Source organism: Somniosus microcephalus, chromosome 15, assembly GCF_052327205.1.
Source record: "Somniosus microcephalus isolate GS21.2 chromosome 15, FLI_Smic_1.0, whole genome shotgun sequence".
NCBI lineage: Eukaryota > Metazoa > Chordata > Chondrichthyes > Squaliformes > Somniosidae > Somniosus > Somniosus microcephalus.
In genome coordinates, this window is record NC_141001.1 from 75493727 (window position 1) to 75510471 (window position 16745).

General features: G+C 44.3%; 1 protein-coding gene across 8 annotated transcripts in view; it reads left to right on the forward strand.

Annotated features, from left to right (window-relative positions):
* Positions 1-16745, forward strand: part of iftap (intraflagellar transport associated protein) — a 128997-nt gene that overhangs the window by 62154 nt on the left and 50098 nt on the right. For 4 of the 8 annotated variants that reach the window (XM_086008076.1, XM_086008075.1, XM_086008078.1 and 1 more), the window contains exon 5: positions 1556-1622. In XM_086008076.1, coding sequence (XP_085864202.1) covers positions 1556-1622 — 67 coding nt within the window. Of the gene's footprint in view, positions 1-1555; positions 1623-7331; positions 7932-16745 lie in introns of those variants that run through there. The other 4 variants (XM_086008079.1, XM_086008080.1, XM_086008082.1 and 1 more) reach the window with 2 other exon arrangements.

Genomic DNA, 16745 nt, shown 5'->3' on the forward strand with positions numbered 1-16745 from the left:
GGATGGCCACAGGGGTATTGGAGTGGAATTTGGCTGGTCTGCCCTAGGAACCTATTGCTACATTCATGCTGCAATGGGTATGAATGTGGCACAAAATTCCATGTACAACAGTAAAGTGAGGTTGAAACAGCTTGAAGCTGATTTCATTGGGAAATCAGTTGTTTGCACGTGATTCAGTGGATTCATTTCTAATCCAGAACAGGTGCTTGAAAGCAATATGTGAATGACACTACGGTACTTATTGTATTTGGGAATGCTTTAGAATCATCTCCTTTATGTGTAGACTTTGGGGTTGAGCCCAAGGTAGATCGATAAGGTAAAATGTCCACATATGAACTGAACATGTTGGTACTACATTCCTGTGCGCTATTTAATACCTGCATAAAGGTGTGCACATAGGAATGAATTTGGAGGTTCTACCCTCTCATTTCTGTTTTGTTAAAAGATCTGTGAGTTCACGTTTAATTGACACAGAGGGGGGTTAATTTTAACCCACCCCACGATGGACAGACAGGGTTAAATAGGTATAAATGTGAAACCTGACCGTAACCTGCTGCGAACTTGCCTGCTTCCAGTTTAACTTCCAGGTTGGGGGCGCCCGAGTAACCTGCTTTGGAAAGGCGGATCAGTAATTCTAATATTTAAATGAGGCTCTGTTCCTCAGATTTTGGGAGCCATTTGAATTTAATGGTTGCGGCTGGGCTTCCCAGGGCCCGGAAAACCCGTCAGCTGAAGGGAGGTGGGAGCTGCCAGATCCAGCAGATAAGTGCTTTTCCAGCACTGCTTGTGGGCCAGGAGGAGCAGGAGTGCTTCTTTGCGTCCCCTCAATCAAACCTTCTGCTGCGATCTCTACCTCCCTCCACCGCGATCTCTCCCTCCCTCCTCGCTGCTGCGCTCCAAGCTCCCACCCACTAACCCCCTGATCATTTATGATTGCTGGGAACTGTCCACAGCGGTCCCCAGCCGCTGCCTTCTATGCAGGCTTTCCCACGGGGCAACCAGCAAGCCCGTCAATCTGGCTGGCTGCCGGGCGGGAAATGGAGTAAAACAATTCTCATGCGGTCCTCCCATTAAATAAGGCAGGACCTCCGCCTTCCCGGTATTTCCGGTTTTCCCGGCCGCAGACACGCACCTCCGCTCTCTCCCCATCTCCCAGTAAATATCGGGGCTTTAGTTTCAGTGAATAATCACATTTTGACATTGTTTAAAAGGCTCTGTTTAAAGCTTTAGTGTTAAAGGAGAAATTGGAAATGGTGTTTATTGTTTCCTTTTCCTTTGCATATGTTGCTCCTTTTCTTCCTGAGAATAAATGTACCATGGAACATTTTAGTATAAGCAGTGGTTACTTCATCAGATGATGCAATAATGCTTCCTTGTCAGACTTTCTCAGTTTTTCAAGCTTTCCACTGTATAGGTCTAATATATGCTACCGGGCAGCCAGAACAGATACCTAGAAGCTGACAACAAATAGATTTAACAACCTTACTTTGGTTTTGAAGATGTTCACTGTTGAAAAATTTTATTAACATTTTGCTTGTCTTTTAACTTATTTAAGGTAGACAATTACATTGACATTGAGGACATAGACAGTGAGAAAGAAACTGAACAACAAAGCGACACTGGTAGGTGTTCAGTATCTTTATATAGCCGTATATGCTATGCTGCAATCATTTAAACTGAATAAGCGGATTTACCAAGTTCTGTCATCAGCACTTGTCCAGAAGCTTTTCATATCAAGAATGAAGGCTTTTCTGTCAAAAAAATAAATTGACATTTATATCCTACTTGATTCTCGCTGTATATCCACGTCAGGAAAAGTTTTTAGCATACCTTTCCAGGTGATTTCTCAGCCTCATATTTGCTGAAATAGTTTCTAATCACTGGAATAATTTGTCTAGGAAAAACCCACTCAATTCCAAATCCAGTCAAAATTAGACACTGTCCAGTAGTTTCAACCTTTACATTTCAATGATATTAGAAACTATTGTAAGCTATCACTCATTAATGAGAATTTAAATAACTAGAACACTCTGTTAACATGAACTAAATTCACTAGTTAGAATCATAGAATGATACAGCACAGAAGGAAGTCGTTCGGCCTCTCGTGCTTGTCCTGGCTCTTTGGTAGAGCTATCCAATTAATCCCACTCCCATAGCCCTTTATTTTTTCCCCTTCAGGCAGTGCATGCCAGATTACAACAACTTGCTGTGTAAAAAAAAAAAAAAGTTTCCTCATGTTGCCTCTGATTCGTTTGGCAATCACCTTAAATCTGTGTCCTCTGGTTACCAACCCTTCTCTCACTTGAAACAGTTTCTCTTTATTTACTCTATCAAAATCATTCATGATTTTGAACACCTCTAGCAAATCTCCTCTTAACCTTCTCTGCTCCAAGGAAAACAATCCCAGCTTCTCCAGTCTGTCCACATAACAAGTCCCTCATCCCTGGTACCATTCTAGTAAATCTCTCCGGCATCCTCTCCAAAGCCTTGACATCAACGTTCCCTTTAAGCTGTGGAGTCGCGCAGCTGTCTGGACGTCCCGCGCAGGCTGCCTGCTGGCTTTATAATGGAAAAACCACACATGCATGGAAATTTGAATGGGCCGCAGAGCCCATTAAAGGGGCTATGCAACCCCCCAAAAAATTAGAAGGAACTTTGCATGACATCCTTCCTAAAGTGTGGTGCCCAGAATAGAACACTCAACTCCAGCTGAGGCCTAACCAGTGTTTTATAAAGGTTTAGCATAACCTCCTGTTTTTGTACTCTATTCCTCTATTAATAAAGCCAAGGATCCCATATGTTTTTTTAACAGCCTTCTCAAGTTGTCCAGCCACCTTCAAAGATTCGTTATACATACACCCCCAGGTCTCTCTGTTCCTGCACCCCCTTTAAAATTGTACCATACCATTTAGTTTATATTGCTTCTCCTCATTCTTCCTACCAAAATTTATCACTTCACACTTCTCGCCATTAAATGTCATGTGCCATGTGTCTGCCCATTATACCAGTTTGTTTATGTCCTCCTAAAGTCTGTTACTATCCTCCTCATTGTTTACTACATTTCTGAGTTTTGTATCATCTGCAAACTTTGAAATTATGTCCTGTATACCCAAGTCCAGGTCATTAATATATTTCAAAAAGAGCACCAACCCCTGGGGAACACCACTGCACACTTCCCTCCAGTTTGAAGAACAACCGTTCACCACTACTCTCTGCTTTCTGTCTCTTAGCCAATTTTGTATCCATGCTGCCACTGTCCCTTTAACCCCATGGGTTTTAATTTTTCTAACAAGTCTACTATGTAGTACTTTGTCAAATGCCTTTTGAAACTCCATATACACAACATCAACCGCATTACTCTCATCAACCCTCTCCATTACTTCAAAAAACTCGATCAAGTTAGTCAAACACAATTGCCTTTAATAAATCTGTGCTGACTTTCATTTATTAGCCCATACTTTTCCAAATGCCAATTAATTTTGTCCCAGATTAGTGTCTCTAAAAGCTTCCCCAGCACCGACGTCAGGCTGACTGGTCTGTAGTTGCCGGGTTTATCACTCTCCCCTTTTTTAAACAGTGGTGTAACATTTCCAATCCTCCAGACCTGTTATGGCAAGACCACCCTATACAAGATTAAATGATTTTGGTATCACCTTGAATTATGGCTAACATGATTAGTAAGAACATTCTGCAACCAGTTCAAAATAATTGATTAATCATTTTTATGAACTCGCATGCAAGTTCTGCCCCTTTAATTGCATCACATTGGTAGGAGGCCTCTCATTTGCAATTATGGATAAAATCAGTGAATGCATTGATTTTTATCCTTGTCTACAAACCCTTTATATTTTCTGAGCTCAGGATGGTTCTGTTTTTATTTTTTTAAATTGAACTGCAGTAAGTATTTAGCGCCCTCTATATTTAAATGCAAGTTATTAGTGATGAGACTAATGATTACAGCAACTGCTGCCCAGGGACTGTCCCTGTTATGCTACAGTTGCCTCAGACTGGGCTGTTCTGCACCATTGCAGCTCATCAAAACACAGCTGGGCAGATAAGCAACAAAACAGCAGACGCCACTAATGAATAAGTTTATTGGTTAAGGAATTGAACCAATGCTGTAGTTGGGGCATTATGATAAAACCATTGTTTGATGTACAGATGCTGTATTTTCTCAAGTAGAAGCAGGAAACAAAACTAATTTTAGCTTGCATTGGATTTGTGCAACATGTCCTCTGTCCGTCTGTTGAGACGTCTCAAGTTGTGCTAGTCACTTCTTACATAATTGCAGCCTATTCCTATTAATACAAAGGCTGTTAGGTAATTTATTGAATGAAATTGAATTAAAAAAAAGTAATTCTTAGGATGTGGGCATCAGTGGCAAGGCTGGCATTTATTGCCATTCCCTAGTTGCCCTGAGAAGGTGGTGATGGGCCTTCTTTTTGAACTGCTGCAGTCCATGGGGTGAATGTACTCCCACAACACTTGGGTAGGTAGTTCCAGGATTTTGACCCAGCGATGATAAAGGAATGATGATGTATGTTCATGTTAGGATGGTGTGTGACTTGGAGGGGAACTTGGAGGTGATGGTATTCCCATGCACCTGGTGTCCTTGACCTTCTAGTTGGTGGAGGTCGTGGGTTTTGGAGGTGCTGCCAAAGAAGCCTTGGCGAGTTGCTGCAGAGCATCCTGTAGATAGTACCCACTGCAGCCATGGTACACTGGTGGTAGAGAGGGTGGCTGTTTAGGCTAGTGCATGAAATGCCGGTCAAGAGGACTGCTTTGTCGTGGATGGTAATGAGCTTCTTGAGTTACTCATCTTAGACTGTGTATTATGTAATGAGAAAGGATTAATTAGCAATCTTGTTGTGTGAGGCCCCTTGGGTCAGAGCGATCATAATATGTTGGAATTCTTCATTAAGATGGAGAATGAAGTAGTTGACTCAGACTAGGGTCCTGAATTTAAATAAAGGAAACTACGATGGTATGAGGCGCGAGTTGGGTAGGATTGATTGGGGAAGGTCACTCAAAGGGTTGACAGTGGATAGGCAATGGCAAACATTCAAAGATCGCATGGATGAACTACAGAATTTGTTCATCCCAGTTTGGCATAAAAATAAAACAAAAAAGGTGACTCAACCGTGGCTAACAAGGGAAATTAGGGATAGCATAAGATCCAAGGAGAGGACATATAAATTGGCCAGAAAAAGCAGTAAACCTGAGGATTGGGAGCAGTTTACGATTCAACAAAGGAGGACAAAGGGATTAATTAAGAAGGGGAAAATAGAATATGAGAGTAAGCTTTCAGGGAACATAAAAACTGACTGTAAAAGCTGTTATAGATATGTGAAGAGAAAAAGATTGGTGAAGTCAAGTGTAGGTCCCTTGCAGTCAGAATCAGGGGAATTTATAATGGGGAACAAAGAAATGGCTGACCAATTAAATACATATTTTGGTTCTGTCTTTACAAAGGAGGACACAGATAACCTCCCAGAGATGTCGGGGAACATAGGGTCTGATGAAAGGGAGGAACTGAAAGAAATCAGTATTTGTAGGGAAATGGTGTTAGGGAAATTGATGGGATTGAAGGCAGATAAATCCCCAGGGCCTGATAATCTACATCCTAGGGTACTTAAGGAAGTGGCCCTAGAAATAGTAGATGCTGGTCATCTTCCAAAATTCAATAGACTCTGGAACAGTTCCCATGGACTGGAGGGTAGCTAATGTTACCCTACTATTCAAAAAAGGTAGCACAGAGAAAACGGGCAATTATAGACCGGTAAGCCTGACATCAGTAGTGGGGAAAATGCTAGAGTCCATTATAAAAGATGTAATAGCAGAGCACTTGGAAAACAGTGACAGGATCGGACAAAGTCAACATGGATTTACAAAAGGTAAATCGTGCTTGACTAATCTACTGGAATTTTTTGAGGATGTAACTGGTAAAATAGATAAGGGAGAACCAGTGGATGTGGTGTATTTGGACTTTCAAAAGGCTTTCGATAAGGTCCCGCATAAGAGATTAGCGTGTAAAGTTAAGGCACATGGGATTGGGGGCAAGGTCTTGACTTGGATAGAGAACTGGTTGGCAGACAGAAAGCAAAGAGTTGGAATAAACGGGTCTTTTTCCGGGTGGCAGGCAGTGACTAGTGGGGTACCGCAGGGATCGGTCCTTGGACCCCAGCTATTCACAATATATATTAATGATCTAGACAAGGGAACTAGATGTAATATCTCCAAGTTTGCAGACGACACAAAGCTGGGTGGGCGTGTGTGCTGTGAGGAGGATGCTGAGAAACTCCAGGATGATTTGGACAGGTTGGGTGATTGCATGGCAGATGCAATATAATGTGGATAAATGTGAGGTTACCCACTTTGATGTCAAAAACAGGAAGGCAGATTATTATCTGAATGGCAATAGATTGGGAGAAGGGGAAGTGCAATGAGACCTGGGTGTCCTTGTGCACCAGTCGCTGAAGGTAAGCATGCAGGTGCAGCAGGCGGTTAAGAAGGCAAATGGTATGTTGGCCTTCGTAGCGAGAGGGTTTGAGTACAGGAACAAGGATGTCTTGCTGCAGTTGTACAGGGCTTTGGTGAGACCACATCTTGAGTATTGTGTGCAGTTTTGGTCACCTTATCTGAGGAAGGATGTTCTTGCCATGGAAGGAGTTCAGTGAAGATTCACCAGGCTGATACCTGGGATGGCAGGAATGACGTATGAGGAGAGATTGGGTCGATTGGGCTTATACTCGCTGGAGTTTAGAAGAATGAGAAGGGAGCTCATTGAAACTTATAAAATCCTGACAGGACTAGACAGACTAGATGCAGGAAGGATGTTCCCGATGGTCAGGGAGTCCAGAACCAGGGGTCAGAGTCTAAGGATAAGGGGTAAGCCATTTAGGACAGAAATGAGGAGGAATTTCTTCACCCAGAGAGTGGTGAACCTGTGGCATTCTCTACCACAGAAGGCAGCAGAGGCCAATTCATTAAATATATTCAAGAAGGAGTTGGATATATTTCTTAAAGCTAAAGGGATCAAGGGGTATGGGGAGAAAGCAGGGACAGGGTACTGAATTTGGATGATCAGTCATGATCGCATTGAATGGCGGAGCAGGCTCGAGGGGCCGAATGGCCTACTCCTGCTCCTATCTTCTATGTGTAATACCCACTGGAAATGTTATGTACGCTAAGCATGGTTATCAATCTTTAACTTAGACACTGTATTATCATTTTTATAAATCCCTGGGTTAAAGTTGGCCATGTGAAGGTACGGCAAGAACTTTTAAGGACACAATGTGACTAAGAGCAGACTTTCCATAATTCTGCACCAGTATCAACTGTTGCAGACAGTGAGGCTGCGCAGTCTCCAGGCAGAAACCCCAGGAGGAAGGGATGGAGTCGGGTTTTCGAGCGGGAAACGGGAGCGACTGGAAGAAAAGAGGGCAGGAGCTCTGAAAAGAGGGCTCAGGAGGCAAATGGCTGCCGCATCCCGTCCCGGGCTTCCAAACTCGGCCGCCGCCCTTCGTATTAGTAGCTCTGCATCCAGAACTCAAAGTGGGATTCAGTGATCGTGAAGAGAATTCAACGAAGGGGTTCGGAGTCGTAAGTCTTGCAGACATTATACATACCATGAGCTCCAACTTAAGCGCGCCAACGAAAGAGTGCACTTGAATTTGGACACAGGGACAGATTCTCCTTTTGAATCCATATAAATGGAGAATGTATGTTTATTATGTCTAGATTCATCATTCTAATGTATGCAAATGTCTAATTTAGGTCATTGACCCGTAATCTTCTTATACTGTCTGACGTTAAAACTATAAAGTAAGATAATTAGAATTAAGCCATTGTAGTAGTGATCTCCTTACTGGACTATAGAATACTGTCTACAACAGAGACCACATCTCACATATATCTAGAGAATCGTGAAGGGGTTACATATGTTTCTATGAGTGTTGTTCCGGCTGCACCCATCCAGTGGAGAGTATTCCATTACACCCCAGACTTGTGCCTTGTACGTAGTGGAGGGGCTTTGAGAAGTCAGAAGGTAAGCCACTTGTTGTAGAATACCCAGCTTATAACCTGACCTAGTAGCCATAGCATTTGTGTGACTGGTCCATAGTGACCCCCAGGATGTTGATGGTGGCAGACTCAGCAATGGTATGTCAAGGGGAGATGGTAAGGATCTCTCTTGTCGGAGCTGGCCATTGCCTGGTACTTGTGAGGCATGAATGTTACTTGCTACTTATCAGCCCATACCTGGACGTTGTCCGGGTCTTGCTGAATGCGGGCATGGACTGCTTCATTATCTGAAGAATTGCGAGTGGAGCTGAACACTGTGCAGCCAGCAGCAAACAGCTTCACTTCTGACCTTATGATAGAGAGAAGGTCATTGAAGAAGCAGCTGAAGATAATTGGGCCTAGGACGCTGCCCTGAGGAACTCTTGCAGCATTGTCCTAGGACTGAGATGACTCCAGCAACCAGTACCATCTTACTTTGTGCCAGGTATGACTCCACCTCACCCCTAGAATTTAGCTTATGTCCATGTTTGAACAAAGGCTGTAATGAGGTCTGAAGCTGAGTGGCCCTGGCGGAACCCAAACTGAGAATCGTTGAGCAGGTTATTGGTGAGTAAGTGCCACTTGATAGCATTGTTGACAACACCTTCCATCGCTTTGCTGATGATTGGGTGCAGGCTGATAGAACAGTAATTGGCTGGGTTGGATTTGTCCCCCCCCCCCCCCCCCAAATTGTAGTGTAACAATATGGTATAAGTATAATCATAGAAATATATAAGCCCCGATTTTAATTTGGGGCGGGAATCGGGGTTGTGGGGGTCGAAGTGGGTGGTGATTCATCTAGCACCCCCAGAGTGAGAGTCCTGGGAGAATTTAACTCCCGGGCCTCATTTATATGCCCGGCACTGACTCCTGCCTGAAGCCAGTGGGGATGATGTCACTGGTGGTGGGTTTGAGTCCAAATTCACAGAGTTAGGCCGCCACTGGAAACAGTTCCTGGTAAGGTATATGAGGAAGGGGAGTGTCATCGGCAAAGTTTGTGATCGAGGGAGTGGGGTGGGGGAGAAGCCTGGGCCAGGGGACGTGCAAGATATCCTTATGGGACCAGGAGTGCTCCTCCTAGTCCACAAGGAACCTATGAAAGGAAAAACAAGGTTAACTTACCTGGGCGTCCTGTGGCCAGGATGCTGCTTGCCTTTGGCTTTTGCTGTTGGGCTTGATACTGTGCGACCATTAGTTGGGCCTGCAGTTAAAATGGCATGCATGTCCCGATGGCATCAAATTAAGCCTGTAGTATTGGTAAAGTGAATACAGTGCTTCACTTTGGGATTGGGTAGTGTAATGCATAGATACTAGCTTTTCATTTCTGTGACCTAAGTTCAGATCCAACCTAGACTGAGGGGACAAAAGTGTCGTCTCTGTTGTCTATAAAGGTTCTATGTTAAATGATTTGGCCAGTCTCAATCAAGTTCCTACTGTGTAGGAGCCCACAGCACAAAATATTGCTAATCTGGCACTAGACTAACAATCTCACTCAGAGAGGCCACAAGATGGGACATGATCGGAAATAGAAAAACGTTACACTGATGTAGGAGAGGATGCTTTTTTATGGTTGGGGCTGCAACATATTGGGGCAGAATGAAGGAATTTTATTTTGGAATGCTATATCCTGACAATGGGCATTGATATGGAAACATAATAATAATTCAGCTTTTATTGTCATTGCACAAGTACATGAACAACGAAATGTGATCTTGCAAGCTCCCATGAATCCAGTACAAATAACATTAACAGTAAATAGCACCGTCCTGGGAGAAGCAAAGCCGCTGCGTCTGTGCGCGCCGCCATTCCATTTCCACCATTCCTCCTGTCCGACAATCTTCAGCCCAACGCCCGGGCCTGCTCACCAGCCGCCCCTCCCGGGGCTCCTTCCGTGACCTTCTCACCAACCGCCCCTCCTCGGGGCTCCTTCCGTGACCTTCTGCACCTGGTCTTCCCTGATGGTCACCCCTCCAGGTACTAACCAGGCCTGGCTCTGCTTAGCTTCCAAGCACAAGAAAAACTTTGGAGGTAATTTTAACCCTTCAAAACGGGTGGGAGGTTAAAATTTAAAACCCAAACTCAACCCGCCTCGAAATTGCCCACTTCCGGTTTTAACTGAGGTGGGACGGGGGTCAGACAAACAACCCACTTTCAGGAGGCGGGTCCCTCATTTAAATGTTTTAATGAGGCTGCGTGCCTAAGATTTTGGCCCTGATATTTACTGGGGCGGGATTTAGAAACATAGAAGATAGGAGCAGGAGTAGGCCATTCGGCCCCTCGAGCCTGCTCCACCATTTAATGAGATCATGGCTGATCATCCAAACTCAGTACCATGTCCCTGCTTTCTCCCCATATCCCTTGATCCCTTTAGCCTTCCTTCTTCAGTATCAACCACACAGCCGATTTTAGTATCATCTGCAAACTTCTTAATCATGCCCCCTATATTCAAGTCTAGATCATTGATATATACCACACAAAGCAAGGGACCTAGTACTGAGCCCTGCGGAACCCCACTGGAAACAGCCTTCCAGTCACAAAAACACCTATCAACCATTACCTTCTGCTTCCTGTCTCCGAGCCAGTTTTGAATCCAACTTGGCCCTGGATCCCATGGGCTTTTAACTTCGTGACCAGTCTGCCATGTGGAACCTTATCAAAAGCCTTGCTAAAGTCCATATAAACTACATCAAACGCACTACTCTCATCTACCCTCCTTGTTACCTCCTCAAAAAATTCAATCAAGTTTGTCAGACACGACCTTCCCTTAACAAATCTGTGCTAATTATCCTTGATTAATCCGTGTCTTTCTAAATGAAGATTTATCCTGCCCTTCAGAATTCTTTCCAATAATTGTCCCATCACCGAGGTTAGGCTGACTGGCCTGTAATTACTCGGTCTATCCTTTACTCCCTTTTTAAACAAGGGTACATTAGCAGTCCTCCAGTCCTCCGGCACCACACCGGAAGCCAGAGATGTTTGAAAAATGATAGTCAGGGCCTTTGCTATTTCCTCTTTTGCTTCACTTAACAGCCTGGGATACATTTCATCCAGGCCTGGGGATTTATCCACTTTTAAAGCTGCTAAACCCCTTAATAGTTCCTCTCTCACTGTTTATTTCATCTAATATTTCACACTCCTCCCCCCTGATGGCAATGTCTGCTACACCCCTCTCCTTTGTGAAAACAGATGCAAAGTATTCATTAAGAACCCTACCGACGTCTCCCGCCTCCACACACAGATTACCCTCATGATCTCTAATAGGCCCTACCCTTTCTTTAGTTATCCTCTTACTCTTAATATATTTATAAAACATCTTTGGGTTTTCCTTGATTTTACTTGCCAAGAATTTTTCATGCTCTCTCTATGCTTTCCTAATATCCTTTTTAATTGGACCCCTACACTTTCTGTACTCCTCTAAAGACCTGGAGTATTTAGCCCTCGGTACTTGTCATACACCTCCCTTTTTTTCTTTATCTTGCCCTGTATATCCCTAGATATCCAGGGGGCTCTAGATTTGTTAGTCCCACCTTTTTTCTTTAAGGGCACATATTTGGTCTGAACCCTCCGGATCTCCTCCTTGAATGCCTCCCACTGCTCTGACACTGATTTACCTTCAAGTAGCAGTTTCCAGTCCGCTATGGCTAAATCCCCTCTGAGCTTAGCAAAATTTGCTTTTCCCCAATTTAGAATTTTTATTCCTGGTCTATCCTTGTCCTTTTCCATAACAACCTTAAATCTAACAGAATTATGGTCACTAGCACCAAAATGCTTCCCCACTGATACGCCTTCTACCTTTCCCCAATTTAGAATTTTTATTCCTGGTCATAGAAGATAGGAGCGGGAGTAGGCCATTCGGCCCCTCGAGCCTGCTCTGCCATTCAATGAGATCATGGCTGATCATCCAAATTCAGTACCCTGCCCCTGCCTTCTCCCCATATCCCTTGATCCCTTTAGCCTTAAGAAATATATCTAACTCCTTCTTGAATATATTTAATGAATTGGCCTCCACTGCCTTCTGTGGTAGAGAATTCCACAGGTTCACCACTCTCTGGGTGAAGAAATTCCTCCTCATCTCTGTCCTAAATGGCTTACCCCTTATCCTTAGACTGTGACCCCTGGCTCTGGACTCCCTGGCCATCAGGAACAACCTTCTTGCATCTAGTCTGTCTAGTCCTGTGAGAATTTTATAAGTTTCAATGAGATCCCCTCTCATTCTTCTAAACTCCAGCGAGTATAAGCCCAATCTCTCCTCATACGTCATTCCTGCCATCCCAGGTATCAGTCTGGTGAATCTTTGCTGCACTCCCTCCATGGCAAGAACCTCCTGTCCAAATCATACTGTAGTTTCTCGGCATCCTCCTCACAGCACACACGCCCACCCAGCTTTGTGTCGTCTGCAAACTGAGATATTACATCTAGTTCCCTCGTCTAGATCATTTATATATATATATATATATATTGTGAATAGCTGGGGTCCTAGGACTGACCCCTGCGGTACCCCACAAGTCACTGCCTGCCACTCGGAAAAAGACCCGTTTATTCCAACTCTTTGCTTCCTGTCTGCCAACCAGTTCTCTATCCAAGTCAGTACCTTGCCCCCAATCCCATGTGCCTTAACTTTACACGCTAATCTCTTATGCGGGACCTTATCGAAAGCCTTCTGAAAGTCTAAATACACCACATCCAATGGTTCTCCCTTATCTATTCTACCAGTTACATCCTCAAAAAATTCCAGTAGATTAGTCAAGCATGATTTACCTTTTGTAAATCCATGTTGACTTTGTCCGATCCTGTCACTGTTTTTCAAGTGCTCTGCTATTACATCTTTTATAATGGACTCTAGCATTTTCCCCACTACTGATGTCAGGCTTACCGGTCTATAATTGCCCGTTTTCTCTCTACTACCTTTTTTGAATAGTGGGGTAACATTAGCTACCCTCCAATCCATGGGAACTGTTCCAGAGTCTATCGAATTTTGGAAGATGACCAGCATCTACTATTTCTAGGGCCACTTCTTTAAGTACCCTAGGATGTAGATTATCAGGCCTTCAATCCTGTCAATTTCCCTAACACCATTTCCCTACAAATACTGATTTCTTTCAGTTCCTCCCTCTCATTAGACCCTATGTTCCCTGACATCTCTGGGAGGTTATTTGTGTCCTCCTTTGTGAAACAGAACCAAAGTATGTATTTAATTGGTCAGCCATTTCTTTGTTCCCCATTATAAATTCCCCTGATTCTGACTGCAAGGGACCTACGCTTGACTTCACCAATCTTTTTCTCTTCACATATCTATAAAAGCTTTTACAGTCAGTTTTTATGCTCCCTGAAAGCTTACTCTCATACTCTATTTTCCCCCTCTTAATTAATCCCTTTGTCCTCTGCTGAATCCTAAACTGCTCCCAATCCTCAGGTTTACTGCTTTTTCTGGCCAATTTATATGTCCTCTCCTTGGATCTTATGCCATCCCTAATTTCCCTTGTTAGCCATGGTTGAGTCACCTTTTTTGTTTTATTTGGTCTATCCTTGTCCTTTTCCATAATGACCTTAAATCTAACAGAATTATGGTCACTAGCACCAAAATGCTCCCCCACTGATGTGCCTTCTGCCTGCCCAGCTTTGTTTCCTAAAACTAAGTCCAGAACCACCCCCTCCCTTGTTGGGCTTGCTACATACTGGCTAAAAAAGTTCTCTTGGATGCATTTTAGGAATTCCGCACCCTCTACCCTTCTCACTAATTTTATCCCAGTTAATATTGGGACAGTTCAAATCACCTACTATTACTGTCCTATAGCTTTTGCACTTCTCAGAAATTTGTCTACATATTTGTTCTTCTATCTCCCTCTCACTGTTTGGGGGTCTGTAGTACACTCCCAGCAGTGTGATCGCCCCTTTTTTGTTTTTCAATTTGACCCGTATGGCCTCGATTGATGATTCCTCCAACATATCATTCCTCCTCACTGTTGTGTATGTAATATGTATGTTACTTTAAACCTATGGCCAGGGCGGCACTACTTTGTAGGGCGTAGTGATACCATAGTACCACTCCTGGCCATAGGGGTATAAATAGTACTGTGGGTACTGATCTCCCCTCAGTTCCCGCCTGTTGGTATTAAGTAAAGACCTATGTTGAATCTTCCAAGCTGTCTCTTCATTATTGGATTAAGTATAGACACATACTTTACACTGGCGACGAGTAAGGTTCGAACTCACCAGTACACGGTGCAACAAAGGAACGGCAGCAGTACGGAGAGAGAAGGAGAGAGGCTTCTTACCAGCCAGCCTGCAGAGTCCAGCGTCGACCAAAGGAAACCGCCCAGCACTCCAGGTTCGGGAGGAGCAGCAGCAACCGAGAGAGAGAGGGTTCCAACAGAAGCTGCAGCAGCTGAGAGAAGAGGCTGAAGGGGCGCTCCAGCCACGGGGCAAAAGTCCACCCACGGCCAGGTAAACTGAAATCCTTCCCGGGGAACGGGAGCTGCAAGGGCCAGAACGGGCAGGCGATCTGGAGAACAAATGGAGCCACGAGGACTAGCAAGCCACGAGAGGGGAAGGTCATTGTTAATAGCGGCGGTGGCAATAACGGGAGCTGCAAGGGCCAAAAATAACGACGCTGGAGAGAGGTCGTTAGCAGCAGCAGGAGAAAAGGCGGGAAAAACGCCATCTAGTGGACAAAGGGGAAAAGTTTTTTGTCTTCAGCAGTTTAAAATAAAAAAAAATAAAAAACGCCATCTAGTGGACAAAGGCGGGAAAAGCTCTTCAGCAGTTTAAAATGTCTACAGAGGGTTGGTTGTCAGCATTTGTTGAGGACACAGAAGAGTGGGATGCCTACGTCGAAAGGCATGAACTTTATTGCATAGTAAACAAGGTGAAAGATGACGAAAAGGCAGCAACCTTATTAAATTTTATGGGGCAAAAACATACGGTCTGCTGAGGAATCTTCTTACTCCAGAAAAGCCAGCAGACAAAACGTATGCCCAAATTGTTGATATGTTAAGGGAACATTTAAACCCTAAGCCACCATTTATAGCGGAAAGGTACCGCTTCTACAGACGCGACCAAAGGAATGATGAGTCGCAGGCAGCCTATTTGGCTGAGCTCAGAAGGTTGTCCAAACATTGCCAGTTTGGAGCCTTTTTGGCGGACGCGATCAGAGACAGATTTGTCTGTGGCATGTTAAATGAGAGTACACGAAAATGGTTACTAGCCAAGAAACAGCTCAGCCTAGATCAGGCGATTGAAATAGCATCGGTCCATGAAGCAGCAGCACAGGGTGCTGCTCAAATGCGACAAAACACAACCTGCTATGACACCCATGAGGTGACATTTCACAAAGGTAAATGCTACCGTTGTGGCAAAACCACCCACGACCAAAGTAATTGTTGGTTTCGTGATAAAATATGCCGGCAGTGTGGGAAAAAGGGGCATATAGCGAAAGTTTGTCGGTCGGGTACGAAACCCAATAGTGGGGGCAGTCCGAGCAGTACCAAGGCAAGGACAAAAATACATAAGATGTCTGACAGTAGCTCAGACGAGTCACAGGAAGGCACAAAAGCAGAGCCTAAAGGTCTGGGATGTCTCAAGTTATATGGTGTAGACAAAACGGAGGACCACAGCACAATGTGGGTTAAAATGAAGGTAGCAGGCGTCGAAGTTAATATGGAGCTGGACACGGGTTCAGCCCTATCAGTAATTAATGAACAAGATTATAACAGGCTGTTCAAACGCATTCCCTTAAAGGATACGGAAATTAAATTAAAAACATATACGGGACAAAAAGTTTAGCCGAAGGGAAAAATGCAAGTAACAGTTAAATACAACGGCAGAAAAGTGCCAGGACTTTATTTATACGTCCTACCAAACGGTGGACCACCACATTTGGGCAGGGAATGGATAAGAAAAATCCATTTCGACTGGAAGTCGATACACGAGTTAAAAGTAGAGACCACCAAGGATGATACAACCATTACAAGCAGGCTGTCGAAAATATTGGCAAAAATGCCAGAGGTGTTCCAACAAGGGCTGGGGACCTTAAAGGACATTAGAGCAAAAATAACTATTGCTCAAGACGCAAACCCCAAGTTTTGTAAGGCCAGACCGGTGCCTTACGCCATTCGGCCAGCTGTGGAAGCAGAACTGGATGCCTTAGAGAGTGCAGGTGTCCTTACAAAGATTGAGTGGAGTGAGTGGGCCACGCCCATCGTCCCAGTTAAAGAAATCTGCAAATAACACACCGGGGGAACCAAAGAAGGTTCGCATTTGCGGGGATTTTAAGATAACTATTAACCCAGTCCTGCACATGGTACAGTATCCGCTGCCGCGGATAGAGGACATATTCGCATCGTTAGCTGGGGGTAGACACTTTACGAAGATTGACCTTTGTCAAGCTTATTTACAGATGGAGGTGGAACAGGACTCGAAAAAGCTCCTAACGATTAACACACACAAGGGATTGTACCAGTACAATCGCCTGGTATTTGGTGTGGCGTCCGCCCCGGCAATATGGCAGAGGACCATGGAACAGGTCTTACAGGGCATTCCAGGAACGCAATGCTACCTGGATGACATCCTGGTGACAGGACAAACGGATAACGACCACCTCGCTAACCTGGAGCGAGTACTTCTGCAGTTACAACAGTACGGACTCAGGGCGAACAAGCAGAAATGTGAGTTTTTCCAGGAACGTA